The sequence below is a fragment of the Lynx rufus genome, unplaced genomic scaffold (assembly GCF_022079265.1).
Source record: "Lynx rufus isolate CCGP_SWC_20201006 ecotype Redwood Valley unplaced genomic scaffold, mLynRuf1.p SCAF_23, whole genome shotgun sequence".
NCBI lineage: Eukaryota > Metazoa > Chordata > Mammalia > Carnivora > Felidae > Lynx > Lynx rufus.
In genome coordinates, this window is record NW_025814838.1 from 5,148,692 (window position 1) to 5,167,646 (window position 18,955).

General features: G+C 49.8%; 2 protein-coding genes across 11 annotated transcripts in view; one reads left to right on the plus strand and one right to left on the minus strand.

The window, feature by feature from the left end:
• The window catches only part of LOC124518065 (leucine carboxyl methyltransferase 1-like), a 34,388-nt gene extending 30,637 nt beyond the window's left edge, over nt 1–3,751 (minus strand). The window contains exon 1 of one of the 4 annotated variants that reach the window (XM_047087861.1): nt 1,340–2,259. In XM_047087861.1, the coding sequence (XP_046943817.1) occupies nt 1,340–1,539 (200 nt within the window). In that variant the 5' untranslated portion in view covers nt 1,540–2,259. Of the gene's footprint in view, nt 1–1,339; nt 2,260–3,532 lie in introns of those variants that run through there. The other 3 variants (XM_047087858.1, XM_047087859.1, XM_047087862.1) reach the window with 3 other exon arrangements.
• ARHGAP17 (Rho GTPase activating protein 17) overlaps nt 1–18,955 on the plus strand; it is a 154,023-nt gene that overhangs the window by 50,628 nt on the left and 84,440 nt on the right. The window contains exon 1 of one of the 7 annotated variants that reach the window (XM_047087841.1): nt 14,226–14,457. The exons of the other annotated variants lie outside the window; for them this stretch is intronic. Within the exon in view, the coding sequence (XP_046943797.1) occupies nt 14,405–14,457 (53 nt within the window). The 5' untranslated portion in view covers nt 14,226–14,404. Of the gene's footprint in view, nt 1–14,225; nt 14,458–18,955 lie in introns of those variants that run through there. 7 annotated transcript variants of the gene reach the window in all.

Genomic DNA, 18,955 nt, shown 5'->3' on the forward strand with positions numbered 1-18,955 from the left:
CTCACTGGCCTCACCCACATCCGATCTGTCAACACATCCCATCACCTCCTCCTTCAAAACGTACCCAGAATCTGGTCGATTCTCAGCCCTTCCAGTGCTACCATCCTGACCCAAGACAGCAGCACCTCTGTCTTGGAATATTCCATCAGCCTATTAACTGATCTCCCTGCTTCCGTCCAGAGGCTGCTCTCAACAGAGAAGCTAGAGTGATCCCATTAAAACCCAAGTCAGGTCACCTCGTTCTTCGGTTCAAAATTCTCCATCGGACACCACCACAAGTCCCTAAGACCCCTTCAGCCCTCCTCCTTCTCCCTCATGCTGGCCTGGTCCTTCCTGGAACAAGTCAGGCCTGCTCCCTCCATGGGGCCTCCGACCCTCCCTGCTCCCTGCCTGGGACACCGTTTCCAGAGACATCCACAGGGCTCCCTCCCTCACCTCCTACAAGTCTGTCCCCACCGCTGTCCTTCTCAGGGAGCCATCTCAGGGGAAACTCTAAGCTCTACTCAGAGATACCAGCCTAGAGGGGCATCTAAAGGACAGAAAAAAAAAAAACCAAAACCAAACCCCTCAGGTCCTAAGGAAAAACACTCTGAGGACATAGCAGAAATAGCTGACCAAGCAAGGTGGAAAGCAGAGATGGGGGGTCGAGAGAGGCCGCGCTGCTCACGCATAAGGCGGCGCAGCACCAGGGCGGAAATGCAGGGTGCCACCGCGGCGATGGTGACAGACATGGATGAGAAGAGGTGATCACTAGAGATGAGGCGTTCCAGAAAACGAGTGCCCTGTGCGTAGCCTGGGTCCTCCACACGCACCATGAAGCCGACTCGGCTGATGGCAAGAAGGTCGAGACAGACAGGAGGTTGTGGGCCAGGCACCCAAGACGTCCACGAATCAGGCGAATAACCAGGAGAAAACAGTAATGAGGAGGAAGAGAGGATGCTGCACCTGGGGAGCGTGGATCTCAAAGAAACGGGGGGTTGGGGAGGTCAAAGAACAAGGACACAAATCTTGCACCCCCGATCCTGAGATCTCATACCCCGGGGTATGAGAAAACAGAGGCACCATCTGAGAGGACTTCAAAAAAGGATATCCCCGGGGAAGGACCAGGGTCAAAGCAAAGAGAGGGAAGAGATGGCTAAGGAGAGGCTGAGGAAAGAGACGAGGCTGGCGATTAAGGAGTGGGAATTTCCCAGGACACAGGGAGGGTCTGGGGAGAGGGGGTCAGGGGTAAACAACAGAGGGAACTGCCTTGGGCGGGCAGCACAGGACGGAGAAGACAAGGAGAGGGGAGATGGGTAGTGGCGAGAGTTAGCGATCACAGTAAGTGCTGGAAAAATACCTGCGGAATCCCATGGAATTTTTAAGCATAAGCCCAGAGTGTCCGCTCAGAAGAGTTCTCACTGTAGGACCGCAGGACTGAGAGCACAGGCCCATGCTGATGGTCACGGCACTGACGATGACAACTGGGACAGTGCTGATAATAACCACCAGTCTTCGACCCCTGCCATGTGCCAGGCAGTGTGGGGGAGCGCGCCACATTTAATCCTGCCGACAGCCGTCTGACACCGTTCACATCACCACTGTCCCCGGGAGGGCTCTGAAAGGAAGGAGGGAACAACCTGCAAGAGAAGTAACAGAACCGCACGAGTCCTGGGAAGCTAACTGGCTCCTGTGTTAAATTAGGGCTGTTATGGCCATAACCTGAGGCGGGGGGAACCAGCCTGATCCACAGGGATGACATATTCAGTAACTTCAACCAAACAGTGTTCGGAATGGAGGGAAATCAAAACAAGTGGTAACAATTTATTGAAGGCTTCATGCTGTGCCAGATCCGTGCTAACTGCCTCGTGTCTGTGATCTCATTGAATCCTTACATCCCGAAGGTGGGTTACCATCGTTATCCCCCCACTTCAAAACTCAGACGACAGACAGCCCACGGTTCACGCAAGGAATCCCTATTTAATAACGTGATCTTTTGACAAGATTGAAGGGTTTAACACATTACGGTGAAGATATCACGGAACTTGAAGGAGAGAGACCTACAACATGTCTTAAAACACTAACTTACGGATTCTCACAATCTTTTTGCGTGTTTCTTTCAGATGAGGGAAAGCCCAGTGCAAAAGAAGCTTCAATGAAATGCGCCCAGATGGCAAACACGCCCAGTCTTTATAGCCCAGGACCTATCCCAGCAGATTCTGATTCCATGAGTCTAGAGTAGGACGTGAGCATCTGTGGTTTCTTTCTTTCTTTCTTTCTTCCTTTCTTTCTTCCTTTCTTTTTTTTAACATTTATTTATTTTTTGAGAGAAAGAGACAGAGCATGAGCAGGAGAGGGGCAGAAAGAGAGGGAGACGCAGCATCAGAAGCAGAGCCCGATCAAGAAACTTGATGCAGAATGGTTTAGTGGCAGAGCTAGGATCAGCTTGACAGAGCCTGGCCCCGAGGTCTGTTTTAAATGACTATGCTTAGTCTCCAAGAACCTACAAAAAGTGCGAGCCTTAACCCAAAACCTTGGCATTCCCCACCTACATTCCCTAGTGGCCCCAGCTTCAAGGGCATTCTACCCATTCCTTTAACAGTTCGCACTCCCCTGCTCTGCCCCAACACCCTCCTATATCCACGTTTTGCATTCAGCCTTCTGATCTCAGCTTCAACATTATTGCCTAAATTACAAACTCGAATGGCATGCCGTATTTCTCACCACTCAACACAAAACCGTAATTATGTATTTCACAGGGAATTATTTGCTTCCTGTCTTTTCCGACGAGGTGGTGCTGCCGTCAGATGCCACGTCAGTCCTATTCATGTGTTCCCAATAACTGAATACCCACCAACCATTCAAAAAAGAACGCTTTGGCACAACGGATACGCTCAATAATTTCTGTGGAACGAATGAATAAATACACTCGAGCCTCGTGCTTCCAGGTGTGTAATACATGTCTCTGCTCACGATACTGCCCTCACTACACCCCCAAGTATGTACACCCCTGTGGCATAGAGGCAAGAGCTCTGGAAAATGCTGGCTCTGCACAGCAACATTATGGGGCCCCCGGGCAGGCCATTTCCCCTCCCCCCGCCCCCCCCATCGCGATTGGCCTGAGTTTCAGGGGCACGATGGGGATCGTAACAACCCCCAATGAAACGTAACCTATTAAAGAGGAGGAACTTGCACTTCTCCTAACTTCTCAAGACTATAATTATTTGCTTCACTGTCTGTGAAGTCAAGTCTGTCTCCCAGCAAGACTTGAGCCTCACGAAGGCCACAAGACCCCGTTCGGCTGGTTTAGGGCGAGATTCCCAGTCACGCTCTCCCCAGGCCTGACACACGGCAGAAGTGAGACAATTACCAGTTAAATAAATGAACCGCTGCTCTGTGCACTTCACAGGTGTGAAACCAGGGTCGCCCGAAATTGACGGGTACCTTCTGGCGCACCAGGATGTTCCTAATACCCTGGGATCACAGGCCCGCCTCCCACCTAGGCCCCAGCCCCCCAGGGACGCCGGCCCCTAAGCCCGCGCCCGGCAGGCACCTCTTGCATATAGAAGCATCTTCGCAAGTGCCGCGCACCCCCTCGTCGTCTGGGTCTGCCGAGGAGGAAGAAGAGGCGGAGAAAGAGGGCCTCCTCAGGCTAGCGGCCATGGGCGTGGAGGTTCCGGGGTGCCGTGCCCACCGGGGACATGGAAGCGAGCTTCACAAACGCCCTGGAACGGAGCGAGCCTCCGAGAAGGCTGGAGAGAGGGGCTGGGCTCCAGCGGCCTCAGCGGGCGCGGCTCAGTGACGCCGCTCACTTCAGCTGCCCCAGCAACCTTCCCGCTCATTGGCGCCTCTGCCCAGACGCTCATTGGACAATTTCTCCGCCCCCTTGGCCCGCGGAAGGGCTCATTGGATAGCTCTATTGGCCCCGCCCACACCGCCCGGAAGTACGCTGAGGAGGGGAAGGAAACAAGTGGACGCAAAACGAGAGCGCCGCAATGCTTTCTGGGAATTGTGGTCGTGGGTGCGCTGGGAGTGCATTGGGTATTCATTTCTTTATTTATTTATTCATTTATTCATTTGTGTGTGCGTGTGTTTATTTATGAGCGAGAGAGAGAAAGAGAGAGAAGACAAGTGGGAAGGTCACGGGAAGGAGAGAGAAAATCTGCAACAAGCTGTATGTGCAGCGCAGAGCCTGACGCTAGGCTCCATCTCGCCACCGTGAGATCACGACCCCAACTGAAATCAGGAGGCGGTCGCTTAACCCACTAAGCCACCCAGGTACCCCAGGCTTTGGGTTTCTTATTGCTGGTCAGAAAATGTTATAACTGTGATTCACGCAGGGCGGGAGAGCTAGCAGGATGCTCAGCTTTGGGTCGAAGGGCAGAGAGTCCAGCTGGAGGAAACAAGTGTTCGTGTTGCAGTTAGTCGGGGCTCAGTCTCATTCGACAATTGAACAAATGTTCACTGAGTGCTGACTCTGCGCCAGGAGCTGTGCTAAGTAAGGGCTTTGCGCACATAATCGCCTTTCAAATGTGGAGGAAGGAACGTGTGGGAAACTGGTACAATGGAAAACTATGTTGCAGTGTAAATGCACCAGAGCTGCCAGTTACAAGCATCACTGGCTGAATTTAAGGACATAATATTCAGTGAAAGAAGGGATGTAACACTTTTATAAAGTCCAAACCAAGCAAAACGGATGTTAACAGATACACACATATATATGATAAAACACTCTACAGAAAAATAAAGGAATGGCGGGGGGAGGGAGGGAGACAGGAATCACCACACTTGTGACCTTTAGAGAGTGGAGAGGATAGAACACTGAAAGGGAAGGGTTACTTAGGCCCTTCAATAATTTCTCAAGTCGGGGTGGTTCACATGTGTTTCATTTTACACATAGTGAAGACATTCTTTACATATTTTTTGTACTGGCCTTCTAAAACATTTTCTAGGTAAGTAGTGTGTTTGTATGTTCCATTTCTCTATTTGTCAGGAGCACTGAACAGACATACTCAAACTTTAAGAACCATGGATTACACAAACACACACACGCGCGCGCGCAAAATAACAACAAAAACTCAGTGCACATATCTTCGGGCAAAATCATATATCGAAAGCTTGCTTAGTAGTCATTGGAGGGATAAGAGCTCATTGATACCCAAGGTAGAAATGACAATGGGGAAGACTGAGGTTCGGAAGGCTTGCCAGGGGGAGTTGTGATGAGATGGAATACACCACTTTCTCTGAGTCGTGCTCTGCCAAGAGGGTAAATGCAAAACACTGAATAAGCATAGTCTCCCAGCTTGGCAGTGTACACATTCTATGGGTGTCATAAGTACAAAGTGTCATTGGTGAGAAGTACAAGGTGTCAATCCCGTAGGTGCAGACGGTAAGGCTCAGGGTAAGGGGAAGAAGGTGGAGACAGATATCCTGGTACACCTGTGTCGTTTGACAAGCAAAGAGTGTTCTTTGCTGAGCCTTTGATTCAGAAAAAAGCTCGTGATTCAGAGGACTTTGTCATTTTTCACCGAGGACCTCCGCTGGGGTTCCTGCAGGCAGGGCCAATTCATTTCATTTAAGTTTCTGGTTGAAGAGCTAGACCTTTATGACTGAGGAGTGGAGGCTAGAAGCGGCAAGCTTAGCCAACTCAGGCTGTGTCTTGCCTCCCAATTTGAGGCTACACCGCGGTTGTCATGAACAACGTCATGAGACAATATCAGAGAAAGTTTGCCACCTAATTTGCATCTTCTGACAAAGACGAACTTACACTTAAAACCCCTGTGAACATTAATATTGGGACCAAAAAGCAGGCATTAGTCATGAAACTTCTCCGAGAGAGGCTGAAGTAGACATTTGTGGTTGTGTCTTTCCAGTATTTTTTTCTTCTATGACAGCCTGAGTTTATCATGGGGAGCTTTCAGCCCACGGGGATCAGGTGAGGGGTGCCTGGGTGGCTCAGTCGGTTGAGCATCTGACTCTTGATTTGGGCTCAGGTCATGATTCCAGGGTCCTGGGATTGAGCCCTGTGCTGAGGGTAGAGCCTGCTTAAGATTCAGTCTCCCTCCCTCTGCCCCTTTCCCCACCTTGCACTCTCTCTTAGAAAAAAAAAATCAATATAAACCCTGGTACCCTTAAAACACCTGGGATCCCAACAAATTTAAAGACGGTAAATATTTTGCTCTTTCTTATAGATTTGGCTAATAGGTTCTGTTCAGCGCCGATTTCAATGTCCTCTAGGCCACCTTTCCCTTGACCTTGAAGGGGACATGTTTTACCTTGTTATGCACAGGGCACCCAAACCCTTCTGCTATCACATGTCATCTTTGCAGGCGGGATCTTAACCCATCTTTCTCTGGGAGCACAGGTATGACATCGCATGTATGACATCCTACCGTGAGGACATTTGTTGGGACATACCTACCGTGAGGACACGTTTGTTGAGGACATACAAGTCTAAAATCTTTCAGTATTTTTTGGGTTCTGGAGGCAACATATTCCTTGTTGATAAATTTTACTTCAGCCCATTTATGTTGTTACTTGGAAATCAGACGACATTGAGTGGGCCTCCACCCAAACAAAGCAGCTGGAGAATACTCTACTCCCATATAGACAAATATATGTATATGTCTTCCTTTGGCCAAGCATCTGACTTTGGCTCAGGTTGTGGTCTCGTGCCTTGTGATCTTGTGGCTCGTGACCTCTCAGCTCTTGAGTTCAAGCCCCGCCTCTGTCAGCGCAGAACCTGCTTCAGGTCCTCTTTCTCCCTCTCTCTCTGCCCCTCCCCTATTTTCACTCTCAAAAAAGACAAATAAACATAAAAAAATTTGAAAAAAAAAGCAGCCACTGTTTTTTTAAATTAAAAAAAATTTTTTTTAATGTTTACTCATTTTTGAGAGACAGAGACAGAGCATGAGTGGGGAAGGGGCAGAGAGAGAGGGAGACACAGGATCTGAAGCAGGCTCCAGGCTTCCAGCTGTCTGCACGGAGCCCGACGCGGGGCTCAAACTCACAAACTGTGAGGTCATGACCTGAGCCCAAGTTGGACGCTCAACTGACGGAGCCACCCAGACGCCCCTAAACTTTTTTTTATGTTTATTCATTTTTGAAAGACAGAGAGAGAGCACAAGTAGGGGTGGGGTGGAGAGAGAGGGGGACACAGAATCCCAAGCACCTCCAGGCTCCGAGCCGTCAGCACAGAGCCGGACGCGGGGCTCGAACTCACGGACCGCGAGATCATGACCCGAGCCGAAGCCGGATGCTCAACTGACTGAGCCACCCAGGTGCCCCATACGTAGCCACTGTTTTCAGTTTGGTGAATACCTCTGCAGTCCTTAAAAGACAGTCTTTTCAAATATTAATAAATTTTTATTTAACTTAACCAAAACTTAACTTAAACCAAAACTATAAATTTATTACATTTCGCAAAAGGCCATTTTGTGTTAAGGTACACACACATAGTGACTTGGTTTCTTTCAAGTACTGTCTCCTCTCTGGCTTAAGAATCCTGTATTGCTTTGAAAGGTCTTTGGCCAGGTCAGTCCTCTTCCCAGGTGACAGTATTAATGGTGTTGTACGTGGGTAAAGTGTCAGTCACAGCATTTAGAAGATGATGCCCGCCCCCATCCGTTTCCGGTCCAGGTGGGTTAATAAGAGACACAGCAGTGGCCGTGGCTTGGGAAATCCCATCTGTGTTTCTGGGTGTGGATCCGAGGGTAGTTTTAAGACATGGTGGTACTTTTCTTAAAGACAGTGCTTTCCTTCCTGCTGAGTCTGGAGGCTTCATGTCATGAGCAGGGAGCTTGGGCGGTGGAAAAGCTAATTGAGGTTCTGTTTTTAGAAATTTTACCAAAAGTCCTGGAAAAGAGTTACCGGGCGTGGATTGGTGATTCGGTTTCACAGGTGCGTTGGGGGTACCTTTGGGTCCAAACCACCCAGTCATCCATCCGGTGACACCACCTTGTTCCTCATTTCTTCCTCTTTGATACCCAGGCTGCATCCCATCAGCCATCAAGCTTCACGACGTCCGTGTTCCTGTGCTTGAACATATCCAGTTCAGAGTTTCCTTATCAGGATTCTATCCACCTCTCGGCGTCAGTGAGTTCATGAATTGCTTCTGCGCATCATCCGGTATTTCCTGTTGGACCTCATTTTGCATTTTGAATTCTTCAACTTGGTCTTCCTTCGGGTCCAAGACAGCATCCGCTTCGGTTAATTGTCCCTGCAATGACATCAGTTTTCCTTGTAGGGTGTCCGCTTTTTCCATCCATTCGGCTGCTTCCAGCTTTAGCTTAGCTAGTGCTCCAGCGTGCTGCTTTTTTCTTGTTCCTGGGAGGCAGAAAGCCAGAATACGCTTTCATCTTTTTGCCTGGTGACCACGTGTAATTGCTCCTGCGGTGACGCTGTCTGCGGACTGGCTCGATGGCTCGCATTGTCCATTGCGTTGGAAGACACAACTAGCTTCTCCTCCAATACCATGGCCTTCTTTCTTAGTTTAGCCGCTGTGTATTCTGCGGCCAAAGCACCGCGCTGACGAGAATCTTCGGATCCCAAAGCGTGGCGCTGTGATCTCTCCAGCTCCTGCTTTAGGTGTCATTCTTTTTCACGTGGATGTTGGATCTCATTCTGGAGGGCACAGGTTTCCATTTCTTTGTTTCGGGGCCCACATGACTTCATCTCTCTTCCCGCTGCCACATGGCTGTCTTGTCCTGAATTGATGTAACTGCATTTACAAGCTGATGTAATTCCCTGGTCTTGCCCTGTTCTTTGTCTTTCAATAGCCCTTTCAAAGCAAGCACCTTCTCTTTCATTGGAGCATGCTAGGATTCTTCCTCTCTCTGCACCATTAAAAGCTGCGTGTTTGTCTCTGGTAGTGCTTGATTTTGTGTCTCCCGTTCTCTAGACGTTTCCACTCTTGTTTCATTGTCCTGTTTTAGTTTACACACATCCATTTCAAAATTTGATATTCTCTCCTTCATTTTTGTTACTGCCTGCCTCCAAAGTTCCTTTTCACCCACTTCGCAGGTGAAATTCTCGTTCAGGGGAAGCAATTCATCACTTTTTCTGCTTTGGGAAAACAGGAGCTGTTTTTCCTGAAGTAAGTTTGGTAAAACATCTCGCTTCTCCTTGAGCTGCTTGATCTCTGAATCGGAGTGTTCGTGTTGTTTTCTTTCCAGTTCTGAAGGGGCAGCAGTCGAAGCAGACAATCTCTGGTTATCGTCCTGGAGGATTCTCATTGTGGCACCTTTTTTCCTGCATTGATTTTCTTAGCTCTTCTACCTCTTAATGGAGCAATCGAGAAGACCCACTCGATACGTCAGACTTAATTGCCTTAAGAGAGCCTGCTGACTCGGATGATTCGGTGGAGGGCTGGAACGAAATGATGGCGAATTTCCCTAAAAGCAGATCCTTGCCATTGCAGAGCTCCGCGATGCTAAGCTGAATTTGTGTCAGTCCTGTCTCTGAATTTTTTTAGTTTGATTTCGTTTCCTTCGTGACTCTGGACCAGGCCAATACAGGTCATCTGTAGTCTAGGATTATTGTCACTGTCACTTAGAACCCTCGGCTGAAGTTGTTGAAGATGTTTCTGAAGCTGGGGTGACTCCCGCTTCGTATTTCGTACCGAAGTCATCAGGTGCTATTTGCATTCTTCCATGATCTTAACCTGCTCTTTTAATTTGTCCCGTTCCTGTAGAAGCTCCTTGACCCCATCGATACGAACACCTGTAACCTCATCAGCAGTGCCGGATGTTTGCAAAATTGCCAATAAAGCCTGACATTTCTGCCTTAATGCATCCACTTCAATGTCTTTTTCTTGAATAACGTGTGATAAATTCTGAATCGTTTCTCTAAACACGTCCTGGTCGCTAGACTCAATTCTAGTGAATATTTTCATCTTACGGCTTCATGAGATATGCTTCTTTGGCAACCATTCTATCTGTCATTTTGTGATCCTCTCTGTTCAGATTGCTGTTTTCCCTAGTTCTCCTGTCCTTACAGGAGACAACAGCTAATACTTGTTGTCTTTCCAAAGCATACCTTGCAATTGCTGCTGAAGGTTTGCCACATTCTGTTTGTAGGAAGCCACAGACGTCCTGCTGGGGCTGTCCTCTATCTCCAAATCTTTTTGCCGGAGAATCTGAGTTAGTTTACCAGTCTCATCTTTGGATGGGTGATCAGTCTGTTCAGTTAATCAGATGTTCTTTTCAGTGAGGAGTTTAATCTCCAATTCTTTTTTTTTTATGTTTTATTTATTTTTAATCTCCAATTCTTGGCCTTTTGTTCCTTTTACTTAATCTTTCAGTTTCAGCTTTAGATAAATCATGCTTTTCACTTCCGTTTTTCTACAGGAAGATGGTGAATCATTGTTACTTGAGAAACATCAGAATGTTTTGCAGGAATGTGCTGGGTTTTTTAAAGATCTGGGTTTTCATTTGCTCTATTGTGTTCTGCAAAATCTTAATCTCCTCATCTTTCGCTGAAAGGAGCTGAGCGTGTTTAATGTTCACTTGCTCATGCTGGTGTGTTAGATCATCTACCTTCCGTTTCTGGTCTTGTAAAGCACGAAGCCATTGCAGTTTACCCTGGCGTTGATCCTCAATGATCTTTTGTTGTTGTTTGGTTTCATCTTCCAGACAAACTCTTTCTATATTCAGCTGATACACCTCGCATTCTAGTTCCATGATACTGTCTTATGTTTGCGGGTCGACCACAGGTACGGTTTGGCTGTGTTCTCTCAGACACTCCAATTCGTCTTGCAGAAATTCATTTTCTTCTCTGGTGGATGCAAGACGAATGTCTTGCTCCTCCACGGTTTGCTGTAAAATTTCGTTTTCTCTTACGACTTGGACGTACTTCTCTAATAGCTCCTGGAGCTCTGGCCTTCTTTCAAGTTTTTCGATACAGATTTCTTTCTCTTTAATAAGTTGTGTCAATCGCTTATGCTCCTCCAAAGCAGAGGAGAGCATTTCCTTAGTTTCTCTATGGTCGGCATCCATCTGCTCAACACTGTTTTTGAGTTGTAGTATTTCATCGTCTTTCTCTTGACTGCATTGAATTAAACAGTCCTGCTCTAACTGGGAGGAGGACTTAGACAAGTGATACGTGTTGGTCAGTTCTTTAATAGCTTGCTCATACCTGGCTGTTTTCTCCAACAGCTTCTTTTCAGCCCAGCACAATTTTACTATTAACTGTCCTTTTTCTATTTTTTTTTTAATTTTTTTTCAACATTTTTTTAATTTATTTTTGGGACAGAGAGAGACAGAGCATGAACGGAGGAGGGGCAGAGAGAGAGGGAGACACAGAATCGGAAACAGGCTCCAGGCTCTGAGCCATCAGCCCAGAGCCTGACGCGGGGCTCGAACTCCCGGACCGCGAGATCGTGACCTGGCTGAAGTCGGACGCTTAACCAACTGCGCCACCCAGGCGCCCCAAGTCCTTTTTCTATTTTTAAGGCCCGCGTAATAGATTTTTTTTTTCCAGAGAATTCTTATGGTTACAGACAGTAGTTTCTTCCAGCCGACGTCTTACGTCTTCAAGCTCCAAAACCAACTTTCCATTTTCCACCTTGAGATTGAAAGCAGCTTTCTTTAAATTGCCATTCAGCTCTTCCATTTCTGAAAGGCTTTGCTGCAACTTTCTAACTGTCGTTTCCCTCCCTCGAAGTGAGTCATCTTCAACAGTATTGTCAGAGTCTTGATTAAGAGACTGTGCTGGCTCCTTCTCAGCTCTAGCAGATTCCTCCTCGTCTTGTTTAATATGTTCCTTAAGTTCAACGTTCTCCTTCGGGATGTTTAAATTATGTGTTTGCGACGGATCTGACCGATGCAAATCATTAACAGGCAGTTGACTTTGAGGTGATTCTTCGTTTTGCGCATCTAACTCTTTAGCTATGTCCACTTGCTCATCTTCAAATGGACAAGCTCTCTTTTCATCATTGAGATCGTGTTCCACATTGCCGTTGATGCCGTTGCCTTCATTTTGTGGTTCTGATAGCTGACCTTTCATCAAAACCCTGGGCTGTGTAGTTTGTTTCTGTCCATCGAAGTCCCCCAGCTCTGCTGTTGGGAGTTCCTTCTCGGTCCTACCCTGAGTGGATTTTTGTCCGTCGGCCTCCAAGTCACATCTTAAATGCTCTCCTTCTGAATCCAAATTCACACCTCCTGGAGCCGTACGTTCAGTCACTTCCTGCTCATGGCTCACTTTCCAAAGTGCCAGTTGAAGTGCTTCCCATCCTTGACCTAATGAGTTTTCTTGTTCTAAAACGTAGACTCGCTCTTCAAGTTTCAGATCGTCTCCAATGAGGTTGTCACCCTGGGTTGAGCTACACCGTGGCGTCATCTCCTTTTCCGCATCGGACAGCACTTGCCGCAGTCCAGACACTTCTTCCACTGCTGTACTCTCGGAAAGAACTCTTTCCTTTTCCGTCACTGTATCACTTTGCCTCAAAACGGAAGGCTGCGATTCACATTCTTCAATCCTCTCTTTCTTTTCCTCATGTATCCGGTCCCATTCTCTCCTTAAAGCATCTCTCTCACTTTCTACCGAAGATAATTTGCTATTGATGTATTTGACGGTGTCCTCAAGTTCTTCAATTTTCCTGGTAGACTCCACTTTTTCAGTCTGTAGCACTTGAATGGTGTTTTACATATTCTCAATGACAGACTCATCAGCTGCTCTGATTCCAGAGTCATCCTTCTCTAACAGATTTTCCAGTTCTTTGATTCTTTTTCCATAGCCTTTTGACTTTTGATGGTACCTGCAACGTATTTCTGCCAGTGTCTGTTGATAGACATTCTGCAGTACTGCCTTTTCAAGCTGATGGTCATCAATTGCCTCATTTCGATTGTGTTCAAGTTCCCTGATGGTAACCTGCAGTTTGTAGATTTCATTTTGCTCGGCGCTATTCGCTCCCGGTGCTGAAGTCTGGGACAAATGCTTCCAATGGCTAACTTCAGCCTCCAGTCTTAAAACTTCATTTGACAGTCTGCTTATTTCTTGTTGTGACCAAATTAGGTCAGCAAAGTCCAGGTCATCCCCCGGGAAGCTGAAGCAAAGTAGTTGATACCGTAACCCAAGGAAGGTGACGCTGTGGTTGATTGAAGGGCTGATTGGAGCTCCAGCAACTGGTTCTTGAGCCCTATCTGTCTCACTTTAAGAAGTTTCATTTCTACCTCTTTCTGTTGTAGCTGATGTCGGTAGGTAAGAGTCTGCCGCTTTATTTGAAGCTCCGAGGCTTCATACTTCTCTTCCAGATGACTACAAAGACTTTTAAGTCTCTGATTCTCCGATCTTAAGGTTTCCCGACTCACTTCACTCTCTTTTCGGTCAGAGTCAGGCCCTTCTCCCACCTTTTTGGTTCCCTTCATCCTCACATCTTTGATGACCTCAGAGATGCGGTCAGTGAAGGAAGCCACACTGCCACCCACTTGCTCTAGGGAATGGCCCAGGCCACCAAACGAAAAGGATATCACTGCGGGTCACGGAACTGACCTGGTCCGCTCTGCAAAAAGCGTCCAGTGCAGTCGGTCAATCCCGCTAAGTGTCTCGGAAGGAAGGCCTGCGCCAGGCTAATAATCAAAACACAATCAGGCGTTTCTAGGCAACGCCACACCGCACACGGGGCTGCTAGGGTCCGCTTCACCCATGCCCAGGACCTCCCACCCCTTACCCTCCCCCCAATGCCCCGGGGGCCATCCCTGGCAGTCCCCATTGCGTGTGAGCACCTGCGGTCTGAAAATGAGCCTCGCCCTCGACTTTCTCGCGAAGTCAGATCACAGTACACAGGGCCCTGTAGTTTGTGGTTTCCACGCAATGATTTCTTTTAATTGACATAAAACATACACAGTGACACGCACCCATCCACCTAGGAGCATAGAGAAATGTCTACAGCCGCACCTTGGCACAACCTAAGGTGGGCATCCGGAGGCTCCCGCGTACCCCAACCCCCTCCCGTCTTCCTCCCCCCCCCCCCGTCCCCACCCCTGCCCGTAACGCCCCGGGCCAGCCCTGCGGGGACAGCGCGTCCCACGCCCGGGTGTGGCTGTTCCCTGCCGCCAAGACGGCGGGGTCACGCCGCTGGCGCCTGCAGCCCCCTCCCACCGGTGCGCGGCCTAGCCGGCGGGGAGTCAACAACGCGGGGGCGCTGGGACGCGGGTTCCGCACGCTCAGCGGGGCGGCGGGGGGGGGGGAGGGGGCTGGTCGTTGGGGGCCAGGCCGCGCGACGCGCCCGAGCCTGGCGCTCTTCTGCCAGCCCGGCCCCGCGCGCCCCCGGCGGGCGGCGCCGCTGGAAGTGACGCGTCGAGGGCGGAGCTCCGGCCCAGAGCCGCTGCCGCCGCCGCCGCCTCCTCGGGGGGGAAGCGATGTAGCCACGCCAGGCCGTCCCCCGAGCTGCCCGGCCGGAGCCCGGCAGGCCGTCGCTGTCGCCGCCATGAAGAAGCAGTTCAACCGCATGAAGCAGCTGGCCAACCAGACCGTGGGCAGGTGAGTGAGCCGCGCCGGGCCGGCCGGGAGCGCGCGGGCCGGGGACCGGGGGTCGGGGTCGGGGTCGTGGCCTGGGCCGGGATGGGCCGGCTGCCCCGCGGGGCTCCGCGCTCCCGTCCGGCCGCCCACCCGCTCCGCGCCGGGTCTGCTGCGGGCCAGGGACGAGGGCTGCGCCACGCCGCGGCCTGGCGCCCAGCTCGGGCCGCCGCCCGAGCTCCCGGGAACAGCGGGGCGGGCCGGCCGGCCTCCCGGGACGCCCCCCGCGCGGATCCCCGCTGCCCATTGTCCCGGCCCTGCTGAGCATCGTCCTCTGGGGTCTGGACCCAAGCTTTCCCCGGGCCTCCCCCCCTCTCTTGGGGCTTTGCCTTGGGCGAAAACTCGGCTAACTGGTGTGCCCGAGGCCGGGCAGGCGCGGTGCTCTGGGGGGCGGCATTCTCAGCCTTTCCGGGTCGCCTGGCCGCTGCCGACCGATGGTCCACCTCCAAGTGCCTGAAGGCAGTAAATAAGGAAGGGGCGATCAGAGGCCATCAGAGCCGCTTAGGGAGACTCAGGACTCCCTTGGAGGGACTTTGGAGGGTGTGCCGTCTCCCAACCGTGGCCCCTGTGGACCGGACTGCTCAAGTTCTTGACCTGTAGACATTTGGAACCGGGAGGAAAGAATTGTGGAAAGGCCTTGGGCAAATGGAAAAACGAAAAGAGGGGGGGGCTTTCCAAACAGCTTTTCTCACTTTGGATTGGGGAGCAAATCCTTGTCCAGGTTTCACTGGTATGGATGGCTTCAGTGCTTGACAGGAAACGATCGATGATGAAATGACAGAAGAGACCGGAGTTTGTGGTGGTTTTGAGAGCCTCTGGAGGTTGATTATGGTGTGCTGTGTTATCTGGGGTAAATCTTTCAAGGTCTTTCAGGGCAGTGAGCTGTCCTGTCCCTGCTGACTGTTTATTCGGAGAAGGGGTATGAAAGTGTGACTTTTTCATCGCTTTTTCTTCTTCTTTGTTTTCAACAGTTGAGTAAAAGGGGGAGTTTGGTTTGGCCAAAGCACGTGGGGACACTTCTTTTCTGTGTGTGTCTGAAAATACTTTTACTTCCCCTTGAGTTTCTATATTTGCTTTTTACAGTTTCGTTTCCCCACCTAACTTTTTTGCTTAGTTTTGTTCAATTTTGTTGCTACTCCCACCCTATTATCTTCCTGTGCGCTTATCCTGTTTCCAGAGTGGATCCCTGTCCCTAGAGCCTAGCAGTGTCCACTTTTCTGTCATTTGTAGGAAAATGATAGAAATAACGAGTGCCAAGTGGAAGGCAGACGGAATAGTAGTGGGGCCCAAAGCTTCAAGCAGGCATCTGTGAATGAGTTACAAGATAACTCCTTAGGAGTTTTCTCTCCCCCCACCCCCACCCCCCAGCATTCTCAGTAACATGCATTGTGAAATCAGTATTTAGTGACTATCAAGACACATCTGTCACATTGTCGTTCTGGCCAGTTTGTACATCTCATGAGGAAAGGGGCGTTTGCTCTTTTTGCACAAAGTTCTGAGACTTTTCAAGCTATCAAGCCACTCAGGGTCTCTTTGGCTCCGGCTTCCTCTGTGGCAGCTTCTCTCTTCACGCTTCCGAATTACAGCCGTATGTGCCTCCTTTCGGTTGCCAGAGGCCGCCGAACCTTCTTCCCTGTTAGCCTCTGCCTGGAAGTCTCCAAAGCTCCTTTCACCTCACCTGCCGTATACCTGCCTCCTACTCATTCTTTAGGTGTCCAGGCAAAGGTCTCTGCCTCTAAAAGACCTTCTCTGATGCTTCAACGTGGATTGGGAGTCCCTCTCCTGGCCACTTACATATGTCCACGTAGCACCTGCTTTTCTATAATGCAACGCCTGTTTACTTGTTAGTGTTCTCCATTAGACTGAACGCCTTGAGAGTCCTTGCCATCTTTCTGTTTCCTTGGCCAGCTCTGCTGTGGCTCCTGTCCTAGGGTCGATTCTCCATAAACATTTGTCAATCTAGCACACATCTAGTTCTTACCAGCTCGCTCCGGTGCTGTGAGCCCAAGAATGGGAAAATGAAAGCTGGATAGAGTAAATGGTGATTCATGGTAGGATTGTAATTCTGGCCCTGAACTTTGACTCTGTTTGAAAATCTTTATTGCTAGATGCCAGTGGAAGCAGCAGCTGTTACGGAGCTGTTAGGGGTGTGGCAATTTCTGCTCCCAGAGCCAAAACTGTTTCCTGGGGAAGCTTTGGCTTTACTCCTGTTGATTCCCTGGATAAGTTTGTATTTTTTCCACGTCAAGAATGATGAAGGACTAGGGAGGAAAAACGGAGGCAAGAGAGAGCCTAGAATTGTAATTGTGTGTTATTGGCGTAGGCATCAGGATTGGGATTTGGGGGGTATTTGGGTCAAGAGGAAAGCTAGAAAGCAGAGAAGTTACCTCTCCCCCCCCCCACCCCCCGCCCCCCCGCCGCAGCCAGGAGTGATATTCTGTGTGTGAGTGGCTCGCCCATTGTGTCTGTGACGGATGCATAGAGTTCTGAGTGGTGTCTTGCGAGGAAGTATTCTCTTCCCAACAATGAGGACCTCGTTAGTCACCCCACAGTGAGGTTCTGTGGGATGGACGTGTGGGAGAATTCGTAATGGCTAGAAGAAGTTGAGTTCTCATGATGCAGTTTGTGGACAATGGGTGCATGAGTCTGTTTCGGAAGATGGTTTGTGTATCACAGGCGCGAGGATGATGCAGTGGTCTCTTGAGTGGGGTGTCCCAAAGAAGAGAATTAGGATGGCTGATTCATCCGTGCAAGAGACCCTTATTGAGCCCAAATTACGTGCCATTGTTGAAAGTAGAAAAGAATCCAAGTGAATACAAACTCGGCTTCTGCCCTGAAGGGGCTCCACAGACTTGTGGAAGAGATAGGCAAGCAAAAATGATTATATACCATGAGGTAAGTCCTTATAGAGGGATGGCCAACACACTAAGTGAAACTCTACTCTTAACGGATGGAGAGAGGTAACACAACAAAAGAAAACAAAACAACAAAAAAAAAAAAAACAGGAGAAAATTTGACCAGAGCTTTTTCCGTCTATTTTTCAACACTTCTTTCGAACTTCTGTTGTATTGAGTAGGTCCCTTTTTTTTTTTATTAAAAAAAATTTTTTTTGTTAATATTTATTTTTGAGAGAGAGGGTAGATAGAACATGAGTGGGAGAAGGGAGAGAGAGAGGGAAACACAGAACCCGAAGCAGGCTCCAGGCTCCGAGCTGTCAGCACAGAGCCTGATGCCGGCCTCAAACCCACGAACCGAGAGATCATGACTGGACGAAGTCAGACACTTGACCCAGTGAGCCACCCAGGTGCCGCGTAGGTCTCTTTTGATTGTCAGTCAACCCACCTCGAGGGGCGCCTGGGTGGCTCGGTTGGCTGAGGATCCGGCTCTTGATTTCAGCTCAGGTCATGATCTCACAGTTCCTGGGATCAAGCTCTGTGCCAATGGTGGGGAGCCTGCTTGGGATCTTCTCTGTCTCTGCCCCTTCCCCGCTCTCTGTCTCAATGACGAAAAAAGAAAAAAACACACAAAACCGAACCAACTGGAATTGTTATAAGCCAAGCTGCGAATTTGATTGGCTCCTATGTGAGGAAAAGAGTCCAAAAGCAACATAGTTGCAGCCAGGGCTGGCTCCAGGGGTTCCGCTCTTTAGGGAAGCTGTGTCCATAAGCAGGAATCGCCCCCCCCCCCCTCCCCCCCCCCCCCCCCCCCCCCGGCTTCCAACGTGTTCAGTTCAAGTCCCAGGGGGACAAAGAATACCTTTCACTGTGGCCAGAGCCCCAGGATTGACTCTGAAGGTATCTGATGGGGTCAGTGGCCTTTCCCTGGACATGGCAATGGAGTCAGCCCCACCCAAGCCACAGGGGCCTAGAATGGGAGGGTGCTGAGCCCCCTCCCCCGCAAGATAACCGGGGTGTTCTTACCAGCAGGAGGCAGGAAGTGTGGTCTTTTCTAGTCCTGCTGAAAGGAAAGAAAGAGCTTTTTGGAAATCCCTGACGCAGAGAAGCCAGTAGCTGCGGATGGCAGTTGGCGTGGAGGGTGTGGAGGCAGGGGTGCACCAAGGTGGGGAACTTGCGCATTTGGTTGTGAGGTCGATGAGTCCAGGAGGACAGGGATCTGGGGGCCTAATAGCAGAGTTGACTACGCGGGTGAGGCTCTGGAAGGGAGTGTCTCTTTGGGTGTAGGTTTCTGCCAAGATGGAAGCTCTCCCTGGAGGCCTGAATGTTCTCCTAGATAGAGTAGCCTTTAGGTAAGTCGGGGTTGCAAACTCCAAGCCTCAGGGGGCCAGGCTAATAAGAAGAAAATAAGAGCGACTTAGACCAGGGGAGGGCCGTGGGGGACCCGACGGTGCCTGTCTTACCAAAGGGCCTCGTGAGAATGTGGGCCCGCTGTCCGGCCCGACCTTTGGAGTTGTTGAGAAAGGCCTCAAGTCTGGATTTTCATGAAGATGAGGTGGCATTTAATG